Here is a 25,138-nt window from a genome sequence, read left to right as displayed (position 1 = left end):
TCTGCGAGCCATATTGCGGAGTTACTTGTGATTATTATACGTGCGGTCAGCTTTTTTCTTTATTTTTGTTTTTCCGCCCACTAATGCTCACGACGACGGTACAGCTCACGTGGCTGTAAATAAAAAAAACCGAACACACCATGATTGGATATCTATAAATTTAAATTCGGCTATACAAATACACGCCGCATACAAATAGACAAATAAAATATAGAAACCATTTGTTTTTATAATTATATATTATAACTGATGATGAGTGCTTTAGTTATAAATAAAAAAACAATGTTATACCCATCACTCATTTACGATTACTTACCTTATTGTAGATACGTGTACGGAAGGAAGTCCGTGACGAACGACGACAATCATAAGTGAACGTGATATAATACGGTATGCACATCGTAGTATGTGTGTGTGTGTGTGTGAGTGTGAATAATATTTCAAAACACACATATAGAGTTAGCGTTGGAAACTTGGGTGCTTGTAAATAACAATGTAATGATAGTTTATGCCAGACCCAGTCTTATAGACATATAGTCGTGCATATTATGCATTTTAAAACCACGCGCGTTAGGTTTTTGTTTCCGTCTGTGTATTCAATTAATGAATCACCGGTGAAAGTGTTTATAGTTATGAATATAAACGCTGGACTGGCCGAGGACCCAATAATATATATAATATTCGGTTGATATACACACCTGTAGTATACATATTATACTGGAATGGAAATGGAAATCAAGTTTTATTTATTTTTTAGCAAGACAGAGTTATTAATTTTAACGAAAACTCGACGCTAAATCTTCAAAGTCATCTATAGACTATATATATATAATTATTATACATGGTTTTAAGCATAATATACCTTTATAGTTGAATATTCTATAGGTACTGTATAGTTGATATCAAATTATGATTGTACGATGATGGGTTAAACAGGCGTATATTATTAAAATCAAATCTTGCATTTAAAAAAAAAATCGTTTTACTGTATAATATTAAAGTAGGTATACCTCTACCTATAATAGATACTTACATATATTTTGAATGTTTTTTTTTGTTTAATACTTTGATAGTAATAGTTATATTTAAAATAAGTACACACGTATACACATATATATATATATATTTATACATTAAAAAACGATAAAAAAAAATGTTTATTAGCAACGAAATCAAGTAATAAAAAATATGTTTTATTCATTCCGTTAATAGTAAAACTAGATTCTACTTAATTTTATTAGATTAATATTTAAATTATAAATAGCAATGATATAAAAAAATATAATTTTATAAAATATTACTTTTTTTGTTCTACGATTTAAAGAAGTTTATACATACCTACCCAGCTAAAAACATTATCTATATAACACTACACTACGTGAAATATTTTATACTTGTGATCAATTATAATTTATTTTTCGTCTTATATTGATTTAATTCGTACGAAAGCAAAAAAAAATTGCTGAATCATATTGTTGTATAAATCTTTATCCTTGATCATATATATGTTTCAACTAAAATCATCAGATTGGTACCAATAATATTTGGTTTGTATACTTGTATGTGTAACAAAACCATAAAAGAATTTATATAGCCATTTTCACCAAAATATGATGTTATCGTTTCTTCGATGTTGTAAATATCATAAATAGAGAGGTCGATTTATACGAAAATTTTAAACAGAAAAAAGGTCATATTCGATAACAATATAGCTAATGAAATCGATTTGTCCGGATACCCGTGATTTTCACGTGCTCGTATTTTGACTCTGGGAAGAGTCAATATAATTTCGTTCTCAACACATTATCGTCAAATTTAATATACATCGCCAGGCATATATTATAGCGTAATACAAGAGTAATAATAAAATGAAATAATAAAAACTATATTTAAAGATCGCTTGGACACAAACAATAGTGGTGTTAGTTCCACTCGTGGACGTTGTGACGCAACAAACACGGGGTCTGCTGCAATATCAAGGGCGTGATCGATTTTTATGGCCGTGCCTGCGTGTGCGCGTTCGTCCTTTCCGCGATTTAATGTAATCGTATTATAGTAGCGATTGCGGTGGATCCATGTAACGAATTAGGAGGAAAAAACTCACACGAAGCGCGAAAAAGAAATAAATACACACAACTACTGTTCAACAATGATTAACGTCGATCTTCCGGACTGTCCAAATCGGGACGGACAAGAGGGTTTACTTTCGCTCGTCCGTACTTGGCAAAACGGGTCAAATTTCTACACATGTGCACACACACACACACACACACACACACACACACACACACACACACACACACACACACACACACACATACACACACATGAAACCGGCACTGTCGCTTTTCGCGCTTGGGAATTATTTTTCAAACGTCATAATCGCGTGCACGTAATAACGTTCCATAATAGCGTTAATCGTTATTGTTTCACGAATCGACTGGATAAACATAATAATATCAACAGCTTTCCACGCGGCCCGACAAGAAACGACTAAGAAAAGGAAGATATACTACATTTGTCTTTTCTGCAGCAGCGTAGTTGCAATTTCTCTTTTCGGTCGCCGCGTCAACACCGCCACGCTTGTTACACAACCACGATTTATACGTCTGATTTTGGCCTTGAATATTATCATATATTTCGTTATAATATTCATATCCTACGTACGATACACATCTAGAACATATATCATAATATATTATATGGAATAACGCACCAAGGTACAATGCGCCACATTTCTACGGTGCATTATTGTGTATATATATGTATATTGTCTTTTTATCTACGCGTGTGTGTCAGTCTTCGTCTGCGCTGCAGATGCGGAGAAATATAATCGTCGGCGGTAACGTTTTCACTGTGTGACATTCACCCAGAAAAACTGAAATTATGTAACCTGCAGCAGACGGTGGCGTCTTCGTGGGTGCATACTAATGTATTCTTCGAACGGGTCGCGCGGGCAATACTGTCGCACGCGTATTATCGTATATATATATATATATATACATATGTATGTATGTATGTGTGTGTGTACATATGCGAAACACTCGAAATAATAATGTTATTATTGCGTCCTTGGGCCGACTCGAGTTCCCATATAAGGGTAAGCTATAGCGGTTTCTCCGGTAACCCACGCCATGCCGAAGCGGACGACCTCATGATAATGTCGTAATGTTGCATGAGAATATAATAAACGTACCGAACCCGCAGAGATTCCGTACGAAAGCTGTTGTGGATTCAGAGAACTCTGTGAAATCATGAAAATATAGATACCAATTTTATACATAGCCAAAAATAGAGAGGGCGTCTGAAAATCAATCATTATGTTACGGTACCAGCTGTATACTGGCCGTGCGTTTAAGTCTCCAAATCCCATCATATTATAATATCTTTGGTGATCTCAGAAATCTATACATATTAAATAAGTATCTATGTAATTTAGTATGCCCACGAAAAATTTACCGTCGCCGTGGCTTTGCGTTACGGTACAGTCACGGGAAATCTTCTTACACGTAACTATATATTGCGACACGAAATTCCAACATAGGAAACAATAATCGATCAGTATTTAGTACGCCTGGTCACTGTACATTTCCCATTAACGGTCAGAGCCCACTGCTCTCGGTAATTCTTTTTTCTTTAGTATTTCCTGTATGCTGTAGCTTCAGGTACATATATAGTCTAACCGGACAGTGCTTGGTCATCGCTATGACCATCATGATTATCTGACAAAAAGTACTGGTTGATGTCTTTTTTTTACGACTGTGGTGGGCCGATGAGACTAATAAAAAAAAGTAATGTATAACGGTCACAATACGAATCATGGTATAAGAATTCACTTACAGTTCCATTCAGTAATTTAATTCAATAGAAACTAATTTTTTCCACCCGAAGCGGCCAAAGACATTCGTCTTCTGTTTCGATTTATTTTATTTTTAACAGTCCACAGCGCTTATAGTTATGTGTGATGAATGGTGATCGATTGTTTCCACCACACTTTTAGATTAAAATATTGACTACTGCGGTAAATCACTACTATATAAGTTTGATTTGCTGAGTTAAATGTACATGCTTCCTATTCTATACTTTACATAACCGGTTAAATAAACAATTTGATAATTGTAAAATCATGTAGATATGTAGTAGCTAAGCGGGACCTAAAATTATTAGATAATAATACAGTACTATATACTAGTCAAATTTAAGATTATGATTATTCATATACACCGCCACGTGTACACGCGAGTACCTATATACAGATATGTAGGTATATATTATTTTAGATTTACACGCGCGGATAAGACTGTGATACTGCCATTTATTTGAATGCGCATAATTTGCGTGAATATAATTTGAGGATAAAAGAAACAGAAAACGCAATACAGTCATGGTGGGTAACCTAAGGTTAAGGGCATAGGAGTCTCGGATGGTTTCTCGGAAGTCATAACCTTGTAGTTAAAAGGAAGACGATATAACGACATCAGCTCAGATAATGGCTACTGCATGAACCTAAACGAGCCCAACAAACCATGCAATTGTTGATGGAGCGTTACATTTTAATCTGTACATCGTTGTTGATCTGGTGTTCTGAAAATTGACATTTTTAATAATAGACAAAACAAACCAATTGTATCTTACACAAAAATTGGAAAAACATTAACGTTTAATTAATCGTTTTTTTTTTTTAATTTAAGCGTATTATTAAATGCATTATTGCGTAGTTTATTGAAAAATGAAAATATTCGCTCCACTAGGTTTATTATAATATATAACAAATACATTTTATTTCTAGCAAGATAAATAAAATATGATACCTTCTATACCAAAACAATTTTTCCATACAATAAATTTACTTATAAAATATACTATTAAATAGATTCAAGAATTTATAGTAGTAGCAGTTATACACGCATTTTTAAATATTATTTTTAAAATTTAGTTTATTACTGTCACATTATAAGTTTTTGGTGGTTAGTGAATGTTACACATATATATATATCATATTATTATTATAAGTTTCATTGAATAGCATATACCAACTACTATAAATCTCAGGGTTAACAGCACCATGAGATATGTTTTTGTTTTGAAATATAGGGCATATTATAGTCTTAGGCGATAATTAAATCTATAGTATTAAAAAATGATCATCAATAGTGACTAGTGAACTAGTTATATTAATACAGTTAATTATCCGAATAGCCGGGTATACATAATATAAAGTATACACATTCAAATAAAAGTCCGCAAGGTAAATATTAATATATTTCCTTCCGTTCAATTACTCATTTCATATATTCGTATGAATTGAATAAAGTGTATAGAGTATCAACACTATGAATCTATTATGAGTAGCACGATAATAGTATCGTAATAAGTCGTAGTTGATACTTTAAAAATGAATTACGATAATATATATGTTTGCTGGATCAATAGAAAAATCCTTATGATTAAAATTATGGAATTTACTTTGACATTTTAAATTTAAAAATATATTAATGTTTTGATTACAATAACTTATAGGAGAACTGACTAGAATAAAAAAAAATTAGTATGTGTAAACTAATGTCCTGAATTGTTTTACAGGTAAATGCTCAAGGCGGAATTGGATTTGGAATAAAAAGAGAAATATTCTTTTTGAACTTGGAAGACGGATACTTTGGATGTCAAGTTAATGAGTCTACAACGGTATTACAATTATATGAGCTTTCAAGGCTATGCGATGGCAAACAGGACTGTTACAAAGGATCCGACGAACTGAGACGAGAACTCAAGTGCACGAGTAAGTCAAAAATTGTTTTATTTCGATGTCTTTGAAATAATTTTAAATCGACAACCGATTAGTTAATAATAAAACATTTGACAAAAATAACTTACATCTAAGTAGGTGAAACCGGATATTTTAGTCAGTATTCGATTTTATTTTGCGTTACCCAGCTATAATGCATACGGATATATACTTTACATATTACTTTTAACACGTTTGCATTTTTAACCGCAAGTCAATTCCGTCGTTTCAGTTGCTATTATACTGTAATATCAATCGCGTAAAACAAATTGAAAACCTTGGAGATATCGAATCGTTATTCTCGAAATCTATAACTTTCACGATCCTCAACACGCAACGACTGTAGGCCCTGTAGCACGTGCAGTCTTCAATATTATAACATACGTGACTTACGGCATTAGTTTTTCGTTCGACATTAGCGCACGCAAAATAAATATACATTACAACGCACTATGTCATTATTAAAATAGAACTGCTGCAGTAATGCATATTCATATTCATAATACTATGACGTTTGTGTAGGAATTATGAATCAAACATGTAATATCCGATAAATTTAATCGTAATTTGTTTGTCGCAATAATAATCCCATGTTGATATTATTTAAGAGCTCATTCAATGGAAAACTATACACTATACCACAAACATGGATCGAATTAAATCAATAGTAAAAATGTCGTTTTGAAAACCGATATAAAACCCCTATTAAAAGAGCCAAAAAATGGACAAAAGTTCAAATTGTATAGGTACATCATTCGAGTATAGGTATAAAATCTATGCGGCCGTAGATCGAACGTATATAGTAGATGTTTCGGACTGTTCATTGAAAAATAAAACGCGCAAACGCATTAACTTCCGGTTCTATATGTGACGTACCGAATATATCAACATATAATAATATATACCTACTATAACATGATTTATAATAAACGCATTCTATTGTATTTTACTCGAAGCTGTTAAATCGTCAAATTCCTCAAATCGAACGCGTGTACAGTCGTTAATATATGTATATATTATATACTTCTTATATTATTATTAACAATTAATATATATTATAATACGTGTATATACTGCAGTGACCGCACGCGTACACCACCGTAGCCACTCGTGTAAGAGAAAAAAAGCACCGGACCGAGTCAACATATATGCGGCACAATAAGTATATTGTGTACTTACGTACTTGCCTTCTCTTATACTTATAATGGGTATGCGCAGACGGACACACAATGCCTACGTAATAATGGCGGGTTGATGTATAATATGCATGTACGCACACCTACCCGAAACGGCCGTCGTTGTATTCGTCATCATACAGCCGTCGTTGGGGACGTGCCGTGGGTCTTTTAATAATCAGCCGGCTGTAGCACGCTGTTTGAATAATCAAACGCCGCCCGTATGCGAGTGTAAAATAATGAAAAAAAAACAAACGACGTGTCGACGTAACACCTCGAAATAAAACAGTATTAATCGTACGCCGTGGCCATCATTGGTGGTCGAGATCAAGAATTAAAAAAAGAAATGCAACTAAATCGATACAATACAATATAACGTGTAAAGCTATATTATTTCATATATTTACGCGCGCTACTCGCGTTTCCAGTGTTTCCGCTGATTTATATCTCTACTGGCGACGATACGATTAGACGGTGTGCTGGAAATACTGGACACAGAGCGTTGATAACAGATCCAAAATTAATGTATTTTACGCTTTTTTTAAATTTAATTTTCTGAATATACAATATCAATAACGGACAACGGTGTTGATGATTTCGAATAATGCCTGTGCCTAATAACTTCAACAACGTTATTCAACCACAAAATATATGTAGGTATATTGTCTTTGTAACGCTTTGGAAAATGTCACTTCATCTAAGTGACAACACAACAAATGATCACAGAGTTACAATAATACATTTTTAAATACCTATGAATTTAATGAACCGTTTTGAAATAGTATATTATAAAATTTAATGTAATAGATTAATAGACATTGATAATAATATGCATAGCAACGAATATCGTGGTGATATTCAAATGTAATGTATACATTATAAACAAATAATTAATAATAAATATTCACTATTTACTCGTATTTCAGTACCAATATTTTTGTCAAACAAACAACAATTATTTTATAAGTTGTATTTCAGTATTAGTAACATAGCCATATTACAGTGTTTAAGTGGTGGAACATTTTTTCGACCATTTTATTATTATTGAGTAATAATAATATCTAATATTCGTAAACGATGGATAGGTTATTATTTGCCATATCGGTTATAAATGGTTTTTATATAACCATTACTGCGTGTATTGCAATACGCGTATAATAAACATATCATGAGAAAAATTTTGTTTGCTAAAATTTCGACTGGACCACTACTCAGTTACAAAATTCATAACATAATACGGCGTTCCGCAAAATGAGAGTCAAAATCGATTTGTCATTGAAATCGGGAAAACATTTTTTTTGTAAAATACACGTTTTGCGACCATGACAGTGTATCTTATCTATATAGTGTTTCGGTTAAAGACAGCAGATTTGGGACCATTGTATAGGAAAGAAGACATGTAACAATGTTTTAGCGTATGATAAAAACATATATAAAATAACGCATTATCGTCTCAACACGGTCGAAAAATACACTTTTTGAACTCATTTAATGATCCCGTTACATACCGTCATTTTGCCTTGCAATTATATGCAAACTTTTAAATGTAACGCGACTTTAACCGCATCGATTTTGCGTCGTGTACAACGCTATATCGCCAATCGTCGTGACTTTGAAATAAAAAAAAAAACATCGCAAACAGACTAGCATGCAATACTTATGTAGTATATATACATAAAGTCACTTTATTTATGTATTTTACTCGGATCGTAATCAATATTATACAGCATATATATATATATATAGTATAATTGAATATGATATCAGGTATATATAAAAATCTATTAGGCGTAGTACTTACATGATATAATGTTATATTGTTGTGTATAAAGGCATTCGTTCGTTCTCTAAATTTTTTTTCAATCGGTCCGATCTTCAGATGCTCTCAGATGTGTCTCGAGGGATGTCATAGTCCAAAAGGTCCTATAGCTACAGCGTACCACCCACAATACACGTAATCTGTTTCAATTGTTGTTATTATAGTAAGTTACATTAACAGACAAACAACGCCGACAATAATGACAAGATAGGGATAACCGCCCCCAAAACATTATGAAAGATGTCGAAGTAATTTTTTCTACTCACCGCTCTAATGTTTCTTTACAGGTAATTTTTATTGTTAAAACATCCAACCCTATGGTATTTCTTTCCAACTTCCATTTAATTATCCCACGAGGACCTTCTTCGTTTTTAAATACGGGTTACATACATATCATAGTATTATTATTATTATTATTCTTATATCTCGGTAAAACTAGAATATGATATACAGTAACACGAACATGGCTGCTGCAGCAATGAGCATCGTAATAATTTTACTCGAATAATTCACGGTTACACGCGCTGTATAACATTTCGTTTGTTCGTGCGTACACACGAGAAAAAAAATTATGTACAAGTACATAATATAATAATATAATAATATTATATACTATTTTTCTATTTTTGTATTGTCACAGCTCGTAGATGATGATATTTATCGCATATACAAAACGTAATTTGCATAACGCGGTTCAATGTTGACAGATCACTTAAGTGGATAAATCGAATTTGTTACGTTATTATGGACCCGTAACGATATTAATTTTCAAGATAATAATAATAATAATAACAAAACGATGGTGTTGGTTGTTATTGTATTAGGAAAAAAAGTATGAAATTTTGAAAATAAATATTATTCTCTTTTCGGTTCATCATCTCAGCAGGAAAAATAAGTAATAACATAATATCTTTCGATGATGTCAATATTACATCAGTCCACAACAAAAATCTTTAAACCTGCACAGTGGGTATTAATTTTTTCCCCCCATACTTAACTACAGCAAATAAATAACTGCAGGTATTTGACAATATTATGCCTATTATTATACGCACAATATCACTGTATGACGGAAAGATAATAATATAATATACTAACCTTTTCAGTACCGTTTCGTTTTGTGAAAAATAACGAAATTAATATTTCGGTGTTAAATGATCTTACCTATATTCTGTAATCGAGTAACTCTTGGTGACGAAAACATTTAAAGCACGAACAGTGATATGGCCATCAATCGTGATTAAAAACGAAGCGAGACAAAATCATAAAACGTAGCGGTGAACCAGTAAATTATTTTGAAAATCCAGTACGGGCGATCTGATAATATATGCGTTCATCGGGTTGTATAAAAACGCCAATAAGTATAATATATATCAGATTTCGTTTAAGTCCACATCCGCGATTCGCATCCTTGATATCGTAAATATTATGCCGTTTGCGAATGTAACAATATATTGCACCAAGTATTTATACCCATATTATTTCATGTACAAGTCATCGCATATTATAATATTGTTTTCCACTCTAGCAAACCGTTAAGAGTCGCGTGCTATGATTAATTATCGCGAGTAAGATGTTGAGGCCAAGGCCCTGTCATTATAGCTCGCTGACCTGTCATCCCACCGACGAAATCCGTTCGCTCGCACGTATTACCCACGATAATGTTATTACACTATATATTTATTCCTCCATATTATATTACATTGTATTACTTACACGTGCGAGATGTGTGTATACGAAACGGAAGTTACGTACGGCGAAACGAAGTAATGATAATAATAACAACAGTATTGATATGCGAGTGCGCAACACGGCAACGGAACTCGTCCGGGGTAAACGCCTGATACATGCACCGTCCGTCCGTGCGGTTTTTTTTATTCCTCCGAATTCCCGTTGCCCGACCGATGACGAACTGCAATCGTCGGGGAGAGGTCAACGACGTATAACATCTTCTTCATTTAGCGGCCGCTCGCACATTTAAGTCAGTCAAGTGTGTATAATATTATTGTGTGTAATTAATTACCGTCGCGTTATGTTTACGCGGCGGGTACATAATATTATATTAATTATTACGTATAACGCAAAACATTTGAAATATATAGGTGAAAAACGATATGATGCGATGTTTGTCCCACCAAATTTGTCTGCAAACCTTATTATGCATTATATACCAGCATGTGCGTTTCATTGGGCGGAGATTGGTCATGAAATTTTTTTTCTAAGCGAAAAAAACAACGCGTGTGAACAAATGTCTAAGTATGATCGAATCCGACGGGGTCGTTAATTGTGCACCGACGTTGAAACTCGAACAGTATATAAATATATATTTTCCAACATCTAACAGAATATTCGCAATGGGAAAATAAAAATAAAAATAAATAATAAATCGTGCGTTCCAAAGAATGTTATAATATAGTAGGTACCTACCTATATGCCTATACGGCTTACATACGTATTATATTATATATTATTATATATATATATATATAATATAAAGTGACCGTTGGGTGAACGACCTTAAAATAACCAATGCCGCTGCTATGTCGCTTCGATTCACTTTTCTTCCACGCGTCGCTCTATGTAATAATTGGGAGTCCATTTAGAGCATCCGTTTCTTTCTGCAGCGGTCCCGTGTGTGAGTGTGTTTATTTTGCGTCGCTCGTATTATTATTATTATTGCTCTAACTGTAAAGCGTTTTTGTTTTTTGCTCGGCTCTTTGGCAGCGTATATAATGTATACATTTTTTATAATATTAAAGAAAAAATTAATATTTAATGCATAACAGAGTGTACGTTTTCCGTTGTTTTGTATTTCTTGCACTAAGACTCAAGAGAATCGTAGTTATTTTTTTCCGCAAATACCGAATCATACCGAAGGCTCATATACTGCTATTACACAAACAACAATATATATTATTTACTCTGGACGTATAATTTGAAATACCAAACAGTACATTTGTATTTTAATAAGTACACATTCCTGCAATATATATACGTGTAGACGTGATAAAGCGATTCATACGTGGTGTTTACGAAATTCTAAAGAATACCTATACGATGTACAGATACCTATAATTTTAAAAGTGTAGAACTGTATAGAATGTAGATGATAAAAAAAATTCAAAAGTAATGGTGTAAGTACGTAATAAAAATTGTCGGTATTTGGTATTATAATTTTAAAAATTTTTATCAAGCAGCTGCTGCAGATATTAGTGTTACTTTCTTCCAAGGCCACCAAGAATACTGAATAAAATTAATTATAATTAGATGAAACGCATGTGCAATACTGCTGCAGACTGTGCCAAAAACCAGATTTACGGGATCTTCGCTCGTTTTATTATAATTTATTATTTTATTCTGTAATAGTAACACAATACGTATTATAAAAGAGCAAATTTTACGTGTAAATGAAATTCGATACCTACCTCAAATCGTTATCTTTCGAATCGGTAAGGTACCGAACGAAAAAAAATTATTACACGGCAAAGTCTTGAATCGTGGACTGCAAGCGACAATAATGGTGTTCGTGGTTTTATGCACACTGCAAAGCATTGCCCGCCGGCCGCCGCACGCACAATAATATCCATTTGGAATAACTATACATCACGAAAGCTGGCAGACCTGCACCGTGAATGTATATCGTATTTTATTACAGTCGATCTTCGATTATTTTTATGCACGCGTACACCTCTCACACATACGCCTATATGGCAATAATAATACGACGATCGTATTGCCGCGGCCTTCGGACAAACGATTTACATTTTAAAATAACCGGCAACGTTTACTATTGTTTCAGACGACTGCGAGGCTAAAGAAGGAACGCCCTGTCAGAACGGCGCGTGTCTCGACTCCCTTTGCCATTGTAACGACGGATACGGTGGATGTTCGTGTCAAGTGCCAGGTAAGCATAATAATACGCATATAGCTTAATAATATTCAATACGGCGGTGTTGTATACATCTTAACTGCAGCCCGTAATCGGCCGACCGGGTGATTTAGCTAACGCTCGTGAAAACGCGTCTCGTACGTCGACCGCGAACGGTGATCGTTCTACGGACACTATTACACGCGTATTCTGCAGATGTCCGCTATAAACGGTCATTATTAAATATGTGTGCGATATTCGTTTGTTTGCAGATGAGAACGAATGCAAATACCGGCCGTGTGACGTGTTCGCTCATTGCACCAACACGCTGGGCAGCTTCACGTGTTCTTGTTTTCCAGGATACGTCGGCGATGGGTTTCACTGCCAAGGTATGTTTATATATATATATATATAGGTACACATAATATTATTGTGCTCTTCGAAAATCGTTAGGACGAGCCCGTAATAATACATATACGATAACACGCACAAATATCTACTCGCACGTAATTAGCGTCATGTATAATTATATACACTCGTACGTATATGATATATTATATATATCGCGTAATTTACACGAAACCGTGATCCGGCAATATCCGCTTAGCCCCAGATAGTTTCTCGAGGATCGCGCGATGTAAATGGCATCGACCTTGCAGCTCGGGCTGTTTATCCATTCCGCCGACCGCCGTCTCCCAGTCCGTTGTTATAATGTGTATATATAGTATAACACTGCAGATATATACCGTTACGTTTCGAGACTGGCGAAACCGGATTATTATTATTATTATTATTATTATTATTATGATTATGATTTTTCCTAGGCCCCGTCTTCCAGTAGCTTTTTTTTCTCCTCTCATTGTTATTCATCCTGTATATAATAACAGTGTATATCTAGCTGTAATAATTTTTCGGAACCGGTGACACCGACATCGTATATTATCGTAACGCTTGCGCGCTCTGCAATATCATCTGCGACGTCATTTTATGTAATTATGTTAGAATATATAGGCGTACTATAAAGAAATTTGACATTCGGCGTCTCAACACAAACTCGCACTATCTACCCAGATCAAAAAGGAAAAAATACGCTTCGTCCGCGAATTCGACGAGAACCCCTCTCCCCCCTGAGCACAAAAATAAGCAGCTGAGACATATACGTATTAGATAATATTCAGTTTAATCGTCAACGTTTGATTTGGATTTGTATAGATATCAACGAATGCGAGGATCCAGCCATCGTCAGTAGGTGCGTACAAAACGCCGAATGCTGTAATTTGCCGTCTCATTTCTTATGCAAATGTAAGCCGGGATACGTCGGCGACGGCGAAGTCGAGTGCAAAGGTAAGTCTATTCGACCGACGGCGTTTGATAGATTGGAGGCGCGTGTGTACGCGTGTGACATGTGTAGGTTTAATATACGCCGAAGGTTTAGGACAATCGTTCGAAACAATATTTTGCTATTGTCCAAACATTTGGACCGAGCCTGACAACCGAAAAATTGCAAAACAGTCGTCGACCTTGCTGTCGTTTCCCATCAATCACGAGGAATTCAACGACCGTCGATATGAAAAGAATAGGACAATCGTATTGTCAGTTAACGTTCCTAATTCCTCGTGGGTGCTGTTAGCCTGTCTAGAATTTTCCGCGATAGTTCCGATTCATTAACGTCTTTTCCTCGCAAATTCATTGGTACTTCAATATCAACACCGATCCGTGATATTTCTTATTTATTTTGAATTGACGAGTTTACCTTTTACTTCATTATCTATATTACAATATGTGTTGGATGTCAAAGAAAAATCAAATATTACACATACAAAACGTATTAATTTACGTATGCATTAATTTCAATTTAAAATAATATCTAATATGAAATTATTGAATATTTTATCTAACAGTCAATACAAATTAAAATTACACAATGATTATAAAACAACAAAATAATAATGATACTGTAAATTGTAGACAATTATTATAATACATACACATAAATTCTTTCTGACATTAAAGTAGTCGCCATTTAGCAGAAATTTTAATATTAATTCTTATACAGAATTACGACAAATAAAGTAGAAAAGTCAAGTATGAGTTATGCGATTATTGTGACTTCAAAAAGGAATTTAGTCAAACATTAGTCAGCTGTCCAATGTATATTTTGTCAGTGGTATTACATGTTTTTAGCGGACATTAATTATTTATGAATTTATGAATTTATTGTTCAAGGAAGTATGAATTAAAGCATAGTATATTATTTATATTACGTTTTTAAAATTCCATATAATTTTATATCTTTGCTGAGACACAGTATTTTTCATAAATAATAGTTATAAAAAAAAAAATTCAGGTGCATAATATGTTGCCCTTCTATAATTATATGATTATACTGACTGGACTATAACGACTAATCCGACAAGTACGATTTCGCCGTTTGGATTGTTGATTCGCATATACATATATCATAGTGCTTCAGCTCTCGCTATTTCCCATGGCGTCTCGCTTGTTTTCCTATGGTTTCGTATTATTGCCGAAACGCCGCGTGGTATGCAAATCGTATGCATGTACTTCACGCAAACATAATGTCCCGTACCTAACTACATTATATTGGGTTTATTATTATTATATTATAGTCTTTTTTACGTATGTTAACGCCCCTTACTATTAATCACGTTATTATTTTGCAGACATCGACGAGTGTTTGAGACCAGACGCTTGCGGCAACAACGCAATATGCAGGAACACGCCGGGAAACTACACGTGCGACTGTCAGCAAGGATTTGTGGGCAACCCGTACGACGGGGTAATTATATTCCAATATTATTATAATTTTTAATCCTAATACACATCATTTGCCGCATTATAGTTCAACGGACCCGCACGTCGTAAGTTATTATGTATTTTATAATAACCATCTCGTTATTGAAACATAACTTCTCGTGACGTAAGACAATCTGATCGACGAAAGACGTGTTGAAAAAAAATCTGTTTACACGAACTCGTGCCAAATTTGTTGTTTTTATTTCACTCCATTACTCTAGTGGTAACAAGTTTTTTTTTTAATAAATTCGCATACTTCACTTCCAACATAAACGGTCAAAATTATGAGGCAAAGCATACACTACAACAACTATAAATCTAATTATTACACGATTATTGATCACACATATATTATACGTAGTACGGTAACGATAATTATAACTTCTTCAATGGCGATCCTTGTCTGCTGCAGTAACGTTTAGGTGATGTCATTTTTTTTATTATCTTGACATCGTCGATTTAGTCGCGGGATGTAATAGCAGATATTACATAAGTAAACTGAACGGTCTGCGAATGCCATATAAGGATGCGAAGAAATTTTATTTTTTTATTTTTTATTTATAGCATATAACATTAAATGTTTGTAGTAACGACCGTTAAAGATTATATACAATTAATTCGTGACTAATTAAATCCTATTTAATTATCTCGATGTATAACTTTATACTTAACAACTTAACTTAATACCTACCTACTGGTTACTTATAAAAAAAAATATTTGTTGAATGTTTTAAAAGATGAATTCAACGTCATTTTATAATTATTGATATAATTATTCTTTACGCCTCGTGCCAGTGTTATTATTAAACAATAATTGACCACAATTTATAAATACTTGAATTAATCAACCATTAAGCGGTTAACTGCTTTGAATTAAAAATAAATGTTTTTGCCAAATTATCTCAATAACAAATTATTGTGGATTCCCTAAAGTAAACGATGACTAAAATGCTATTGTAATAAATTATATTAAATTACGGTGTTTTAGTACACGTTTATTGGTACGAATGATGTTGCATAGTAGTTGTATATAAAAATGTAATTTCATATAAACACGATAATTCACAACATCGTTAAATTTAGTGAAAAAATTACTTTGGAAACTCTGGGGATGTACCTAGTAACTCGACTTCGTAAACTGACGTACTTCATTTTACACGGTTTTTCTAAAGATGTGCCTATTACAGTATTACACGAATAATATAATTATTCATGAGAAATAATTTTGCTATGAAATTTAAATGCTATTTTGCTATAAAATATTATAATTTTGTTATGTTATTTTATATAATAAACAGTGTGTGGACGTAAACGAGTGTAGTCTGCCGAACGCTTGCGGTCCCGGTTCTCTATGTACAAATTTTCCGGGCGGTCACCACTGTGAGTGTCCGGAAGGGTACGCGGGCGATGCGTACGGCGCCGGATGTCACGACGTGGACGAATGTTCGCGATCTCCTTGTGGAAAAGACGCACAGTGCCACAACAACGAAGGCAGTTTTCGGTGTACTTGTCCTCCGGGATTTGTCGGCGACCCGTTCCACTCTTGTAAAGGTATGCGACGATCACATGCGGCTTGTCACCAGATCATGTATATAATACTACGCGATAATATGAAAATGTGTAACCCATGGACAATTATTAACAATCTCAAAACCAACAGCGCATTTGTTGATTAATTTTATTACTTCGAATCAGTCCGAAACAACGGACAGTTTGTAAACACCAAGTAAACCGAGTTTTGTACAGAAGTATACAGTCTGTCGACCGAACGTATTCTCTCTCGTAAATAATAATAAAAAAGAAACTTTTGCCGTTTAACTTAATTTGTAATGTTCACGCGTCGTACATATACCTGTATACCGATGTCAAAACTGCACTCTAGCGGAATTAAAATCGCTTCTATTTTCATTTAGACTCTATACCAATATTTTACATCTCATCGACAAATGTGTGCATAACAAAAAAAAAAAATTGATGAAAAAAATTTATCCCGTACGCATAGGTACTATCTGCGTACTCCTTACACCTACTACCACCTAATTTCAATAATATTATTGCGACACTGTGTACATAATAACATAGACCGTGTCTAACACCTGCTTTTTCTAACGTATAATTTATATGTATTATTGTGCATTACATCGACACCGTATTTCGCCTTGGACGGAAACGCAGATGTGGATGAGTGCGAGTCTTCGCCGTGCGGTCCCAACGCCGTGTGCTCAAACTCAGCCGGCAACTACACATGCTCCTGCGCGACCGGATATACCGCGTCCGCGGAGGAAATGAGAGCAGGAAGTGGATGCGCGGACGTCAATGAGTGCGGAGCACCATCCAGCCCGTGCGGGGTCAACGCCAAATGCACAAACGTCCCTGGCTCGTACACCTGCCAATGTCCGCCCGGGTTCACCGGGTCCGCGATAGAACACTGCCAAAGTTAGTGTGCCGTCCGCTAATGCTTGTCGATTCTTCCCCGATCGATGCTTAATATTATATTATAATGATATCTATATCATTGCTCATCTGGTTGCTGTGACACGCACCGGACACTTGCATGGCGCGCTTTTTTTTTATTATTGTTATTATTATTGTTATTGTCGTCGAGTGTCGATTTATACAGACGCTGCGCGTGGGTCAATACTCTTGTGTCTCTCTCTTTCTATCTCTTTTTATATATTATTGTTTGTTTAGTGTTTATTTTTTTTAATGCAATCTTATACTACACCTTTCCTTTCTAGATTCTATATTACGCATCGTTTTCCCGTTTTAGTCGGAAATTCGTTGCTTTAAATCTTATTTTATTTATACTTGTTTTTTACACGAGTATTTAGCAGCATGCGCCGATATTTTGGAGGTAAAACCATTCTTTTTTTTGATTACTATTGTGTGTGGCACGAACGCATCAAGATTTTTCGGTATGTACCAATTTTTATTATTGTTTTGGACGATTTCTTGACTTACTGTGTAGTTATACGTATCTATATTGCATTTTCTTTTTTTTTTATAAATATTTCTTTTTCTACATATTAATAACACTGTCAATATGTTCGTGATAGATATCAATGAATGCGAACACTCGCCATGTGGAAATAATACCATTTGCACGGACACAGTCGGTAGTTTTGTCTGTTCGTGCAAAGAAGACTATACAGGTGACCCGATGAAAGGATGTCAAGGTATTTATTTCTACTCATAAAAACTTTTTTTCTTATTTTAGTCTTACTGAATTGATTATGTTTAGATATAAACGAATGCGAAGTCTTAAGTAAGCCTTGTGGTCCCAACGCGGTCTGTGAGAATGCCAGCCCTGGATTTAATTGTCTTTGTCCACAAGGATATTCTGGCAAACCGGATCCAAAAGTTGCTTGCGAACAAGTAAAAGATCATTTTTTAATTTTGGTTTTAATATCAATTATTCATTCTTTGGTCTTTTATTAACCGTAGGTTGACGTTACGGTTTTATGTAAATCCAACTTTGATTGTACCACTAATGCTGAGTGCACTGAAGGTCAATGTTTTTGTAAGAACGGATTTAATGCCAAAGGATCAGTGTGTGTGGACATTGACGAGTGCCTCGCTCAACCATGTGGACCATATTCTATGTGTTCAAACACCCCCGGTGGATTCCATTGTCAATGTCAAACGGGATATGTAGGTGCCCCACCAAGAATTCAGTGCAAAGGTATGTTTAAATTATTTTTTTATTGAATTTTATATTCATATTTTTATTTTATTAATTTATTGAAGCTCCTTGCGAAGACGTCAAATGTGGAACACACGCTTATTGCAAACCTAACGGTCAAGAAGCGTACTGTATATGTGAAGAAGGCTGGACATACAATCCCAATGATTTATCTTTAGGATGTGTTGGTAAGATTCATCAAAGAGTTTTTCTAAATTCACACCTACACATAATTTATGCTTTTATAAATATATTATATACTAACTGGTGTAAAAATTTAATTTAAGATATCGACGAATGTGACAAAGTAAATGGACCGTTTGGACGGTGTGGAGGAAATACGTTATGTACAAATACACCAGGAAGTTTTGGATGTCAATGTAAACCTGGATTTACCGGAAACGCGTTTAAACAGTGCACTGGTAAACATATTATAAATTAATTTTGCTTAAATATTTTTTTTAATATTGGTTTTTAACATTTATTCACAGATATAAACGAATGTTCTGACACCAACAGTTGCGGAAAAGATGCTTTATGTATTAATTTACCTGGTTCATTTGATTGTGTGTGCCCTGGAGGTTCCATACCTGAACCAGATCCGTTTATCAAATGTACCAAAGTAATTAATTGCACAGCTGATAGCGAATGTCCAGGAAACTCTGTTTGTGGTAATCAAAAGCGTTGTTTCTGCCCCGAGCCAAACGTCGGAGATGATTGCAGACGTAAGAATAAAACAATAGCTTTCAATTTAATATACTGAGAAAAATATTTATCATTTAGATCCATGCGAAGACGTACAATGTGGTCCCAATTCTGAGTGTATGTTGCTCAACAAAGATGCTCAGTGTCTATGTTCGGCAGGATATACAGGAAATTCAAACATAGGATGTACAGATATTGACGAATGCAAGGGTAATCCTTGTGGTCCGGGAGCAGTATGTAACAATGAGCCAGGATCGTTTTCTTGTCAATGTCCGGGTGGAATAAGTGGAGACCCGTTCAGAGAAGGATGTTCGCAAGCTAAAAGTCCTACACAATGTAGTGCGAAGTCTCCATGTCCGGGATCTGAGATATGTGTTCAAGATGAGTTTGTTGGCGAAAGTGTTTGTATATGTCAAAGAGGTTACATAAGGGACCCGAAAACTGGTAAATGTAGAGATGCCAATGAATGTACGGAACTCAGAGACAAACCTGCTTGCGGAGTTAATGCCGTTTGTAAAAATCTTCCTGGAAGTTATGAGTGTCAGTGTCCTCCAGGCTTCAACGGAAACCCTTTCTCTAGCTGTGAAGGTAATTATTAAGATTGTATGCCACAAAAATATATTTTTATATGATGTACATTTTTATCTGTTTAGAATGCAATTCATTAGAATGTCAATGTAGACCACCATATCAAATCGTTAATGGAGAGTGCACATTAGCTGGCTGTAATAAAGGAAAATGTCCAGCTGGTGCTGAATGCGTGTCCATTGCTGGCGGAGTAAGCTATTGTGCTTGTCCAAAAGGATATAGACCTAGAGAAGATGGATCATGTTACGGTATTTATACATTGTATTATAATTAATTAAATTTATTAGGTATTAATTTTTAAATACATTTTTAGATGTAGACGAATGTGAAGAAAAAATACATTCATGTGGATACGGTGCTGAATGTATCAATAAACCTGGCACACATGAATGTTTATGTCCAGTTGGCTACAGTGGAGATCCACATCATGGATGTTCTCGTAGTCAAAAGAAATGTATAAAAGATTCAGATTGCTTATTAAACGAGAATTGTATTCAACCAGGAGTTTGTGTTTGTCCCGTACCATACTATACCGATGTTCTTGACAACAATCTCTGCAAAAGTATTAATATATAAATAATTATTATAATAATATTTTTAAGATTTTTATTAACTATTATTCGTAAAAGGTCCTTGTGATCGATTTCCATGTGGCGTGAATGCACAATGTACACCGAGTGATCCTCCAAAATGTTTGTGTCTACCTGGATATAAAGGAGATCCTTTGCACGGTTGTGAAGATGTCGATGAATGTAAAGATAATCCGTGTGCTTTGGGGTCACAATGCATAAATGAAAAAGGTCATTACAAATGTATTTGTCCGATTGGCACAAATGGTGATCCTTACTCTGTTGGTTGTAAGTAATTATTAATTATATTTAATTTCTAAAAACAAATTTAAACCAACATTAATATTTTTTTTTTTTATGTATTCTAGGTTTAGGAAAAGAAGCACCAGAGTTTGAGTGTTCTACGGACGATGAATGCGTTGCACAGTTAGCATGTGTTAAAGGAACTTGTACTAACCCTTGTAATCTTTTACCTTGTGGTCAAAATGCTTACTGTGAATCTGAAAAACATGCTGCATGGTGTAGATGTAGTGCTGGTTATGTAGAATCTATATTTGGTGAATGCGTTTCACGTAAGTGTCTAACTGTACTTTCTTGAAATTAAAATTAAATAAAAACTTTTAATACTTGATTCATAATATTTTATTGCAGCGTGTGATGGATATATTTGTGGCCACGGTGCACAGTGTATAGTGTCGCCACAAGGACCTACGTGCAAATGTTTAGAAGGTTCTATTGGAAATCCATTTGCTGGGGGCTCTTGTGAGCCAGATACTTGCTCAAGCACCAGCCCATGTGTCGCGCCTAATATTTGCGTTGCTGGACGATGTAAAGAGAAATGTCAAGATCATTTTTGTGGTATTGGGGCTAGTTGTAATCATGAAACTAACGATTGCGTTTGTAATCCATTATTCATTGGAGATCCAAATTACCTGTGCATGCCACGTAAGTTTTAGTTATATTTTTAATTTTATAATATAATTAAGTATTTATAATTTTTAAAAAAATTTAAAATTTAATTTGTACTAAAGAAATTTTTAAATTATCTTATTTGCTGAGAATATGTAGTAATAAAAGATAATATGATTTTTCTATAAATTATATAAATAAAATTATTGTACCTCTATTCTTTAATTCAATACCTACTTATACAAAAACAATTTGAAAAATAAGTCATAAAGGTAAATGTAGATTGGCTAATTGATTATGATGTTCTACTTAAAGTACGTCTTATAATAATCGTTATTAAGTCTTAATATGAATGTATTTTTTATTTTATTTTTGTACTATATATTTAAATTATAGATCTAAATTTCTTATTAATAATTGTAATACTAATTTAACTGTATATAAATATAATATTGCGTTTTGTCTATATAAATATCTACCTCTAACTAAAGTTAAGCTTTACAGATAAATTTATTATACACAATTTTTCACCTTTACATTTTTAAAATAAATAAACTTGATATAATTTAATAATAATTTTCATTTATGTTAAATATAATGTTTTGAAAACAGAAAATTTATTTTTAACATTACAAAGAAATATAAACAATAAATAAATAAATACATTTTTTTAATTTTTAGCTATTGCAATGCCTTCGTGTTATCCTGGATGTGGGATTAACGCGCACTGTGAATATGATGTGTTGAATGAGAACAAATGTGTTTGTAATTCTGGATTCATAGGAAATCCATATGAAGAATGTGATTCTCAATCTAAAAAATCTTGTTCAAATATGACGTGTGGAACTGGAGCATTATGTAAAGAAAAATTAAATTCTATTGAATGTAACTGTCCATCAGGATTTAAAGGAAATCCTTACGTTCAATGTGTTGGTAAGTACTTAGACTATTGCCTAATTTAATTATATATTTAATAAATTCAATAATTCTCATTATAAATATTTATTTCAGATATTGACGAATGTTTGATTTCGGCTTGTGGTAACAATGCGGTTTGTATCAACACAATTGGAAGTTATGATTGTAGATGTATTGAAGGTTACGTGGGAAATCCATTTTTAGAATGTTCAGCTAAAATGCCACAAATTTGTCGTGATCCATTGACTTGTCAATGTTCAAAAAATGTTCCATGTCCAATAGGGTAAATACATTTTTTTTTTAAATTAGATATATTGCATAAAATAAACATTATATTTTAGGTTATGTATATTGTATAATATGAATATATGATATAATAGTTTAAAAAAATAAATACTAAATTTGTAGTTAGTTAAATAATTAATATTTCATTAATTATTTATTTTATTATTATAGATACGTTTGTAATCGTGGAAAATGTGAAAATCAATGTGATAATATCAAGTGCGGTGTTAGAGCTGGATGTGTATTCGGTAAATGCGTATGTCCACCGGGTTTGATTGGCGATCCTTACAATTTTAAAACCGGATGTAAATCACACGGCCAGTGTACAAACGATGGCGATTGCAAAGATACAGAAATATGTTTCCATATTAATAAAGAAGCTAGAAAATGTGTTGATGGCTGTAGTAAATTACAGTGTGGACCCAATGCAGTTTGTGTTACTGAAGGTCATCGTTCGTCGTGTATTTGTACCGAAGGATATTTTGGAAATCCTGGAGACTTATACCTAGGTTGTAAACTCGAAAGGGTGGCACCTAAAGGAGAATGTAGAACAGACAAAGACTGCAACTCGACAAGTAAAGTATGTTCCATAATATCAGATGGAATATCTTCTTGTGTTAGTGCATGTACTCGAGTAGCATGTGGACCAGATGAAATTTGTTTACTGGAAAAAAATGGCGCACCCGTTTGTTCATGTCGTCCAGAGTTTGTATGGAATCCAGTTATATCTAAGTGTGAAAAGCCTTCATTGCCTGACTGCTCAGTCGATGCTGATTGTAAAGAAAATGAATCATGTAAACCAGATGCGTTGGGAGTATTAAAATGCATATCAGTTTGTATCGAATTAACGTGTCCATTTAATTCAATATGTGTAGCTAATAATCACGAAGGTAGCTGTCAATGTATACCGGGTTATGTAGGAAACACAAATGATCGAAATGGTTGTCACCCTATGAAAAAAAGTAGCTGCCAACAAGACGTTGAATGTTTACCTTCTGAAGCTTGCTTAGAAGATCCAGCAAGCAAATTAAAATCATGCAAATCAGTGTGTGATCATACCATATGTGGCCTAAATTCTATTTGTGTGGCAAATAATCATGTGGCTCAATGCCAATGTCCTCCTGGTACATTTACTGGTGATCCATATGACTCAAATGGTTGCCAAGAAGTATCATGTGTATATAATGACGATTGTCCACAAACACAAGTTTGCAACAGACAATCACATTCATGCATGAATGTGTGTGACAAAGATACTTGTGGAACTAATTCGGTTTGTCTTGCTGATGGACACACATCTGTATGTCAATGCCCACCTGGTTTTAAACCTGATCCTGTTCCTGAAATATCTTGTGAAGCCATAGAAGTGTGCGACGAGTCATCGTGTCATTTCACTGCCATATGTGAATCTAATCCTAACTCAGGATACATTTGTAAGTGTCCACCTGGCCATATCGGAGATGCTTATACGGAAGGATGTAGACAAGAAGGCTTATGTCCAAACGGAAATATTGATTGTCCATTGTTAAGTGTCTGCCAATCCGGTAGATGTATAAATCCGTGTGAAAAATCTTGTGGTATAAACACAATATGTAACATTATTGAAAGAAAACCAATTTGTTCGTGTCCCGATAATTTTGAACCTATTCATGGTGAACCAAAAATTGGATGTGTCAGATCAGTTACTAAATGTTTTAATGACTTGGAATGCAAAGGCGGTGTTTGTTCGAATGGAGAGTGTAAAGGTTAGCTATAATATTTTAATTACATTTTGTTCAGTTCTAATAATTATTTTTTAAATTATTCAAAAATAGTGGTTTGTCGGAACATTGATGACTGCTCTTCTGGTGAAAGATGTGTACAAAACAAATGTGAAATTCCATGCGCTGGACATTCTCAATGTATGTCGGCACAAGCGTGTATAAATGGAGTTTGTACACTAGGGTGTCGAAGTAATAAGGATTGTCTAAGCAATGAGTCCTGCATAAACGCTAAATGTCAAAGTAAATAACATTTTT

General features: G+C 34.1%; 1 protein-coding gene across 1 annotated transcript in view; it reads left to right on the top strand.

Annotated features, from left to right (window-relative positions):
* The window catches only part of LOC113555310, a 125,426-nt gene that overhangs the window by 21,583 nt on the left and 78,705 nt on the right, over positions 1-25,138 (top strand). Inside the window, 23 exon segments of the mRNA XM_026959736.1 lie at positions 5,584-5,779; positions 12,579-12,683; positions 12,920-13,036; positions 13,860-13,991; positions 15,332-15,447; positions 16,763-17,015; positions 17,640-17,900; positions 18,521-18,640; positions 18,706-18,839; positions 18,909-19,146; positions 19,212-19,334; positions 19,434-19,568; positions 19,638-19,871; positions 19,930-20,439; positions 20,505-20,687; positions 20,753-21,001; positions 21,069-21,296; positions 21,377-21,580; positions 21,660-21,953; positions 22,599-22,850; positions 22,929-23,118; positions 23,292-24,865; positions 24,935-25,123. Of these exon segments, the coding sequence (XP_026815537.1) occupies positions 5,584-5,779; positions 12,579-12,683; positions 12,920-13,036; positions 13,860-13,991; positions 15,332-15,447; positions 16,763-17,015; positions 17,640-17,900; positions 18,521-18,640; positions 18,706-18,839; positions 18,909-19,146; positions 19,212-19,334; positions 19,434-19,568; positions 19,638-19,871; positions 19,930-20,439; positions 20,505-20,687; positions 20,753-21,001; positions 21,069-21,296; positions 21,377-21,580; positions 21,660-21,953; positions 22,599-22,850; positions 22,929-23,118; positions 23,292-24,865; positions 24,935-25,123 (6,037 nt within the window).

The sequence above is a fragment of the Rhopalosiphum maidis genome, chromosome 2, assembly GCF_003676215.2.
Source record: "Rhopalosiphum maidis isolate BTI-1 chromosome 2, ASM367621v3, whole genome shotgun sequence".
Taxonomy (NCBI): domain Eukaryota; kingdom Metazoa; phylum Arthropoda; class Insecta; order Hemiptera; family Aphididae; genus Rhopalosiphum; species Rhopalosiphum maidis.
The sequence above is the reverse complement of the archived record's forward strand: the minus strand, read 5'-3'. Positions and strand labels throughout refer to the sequence as shown.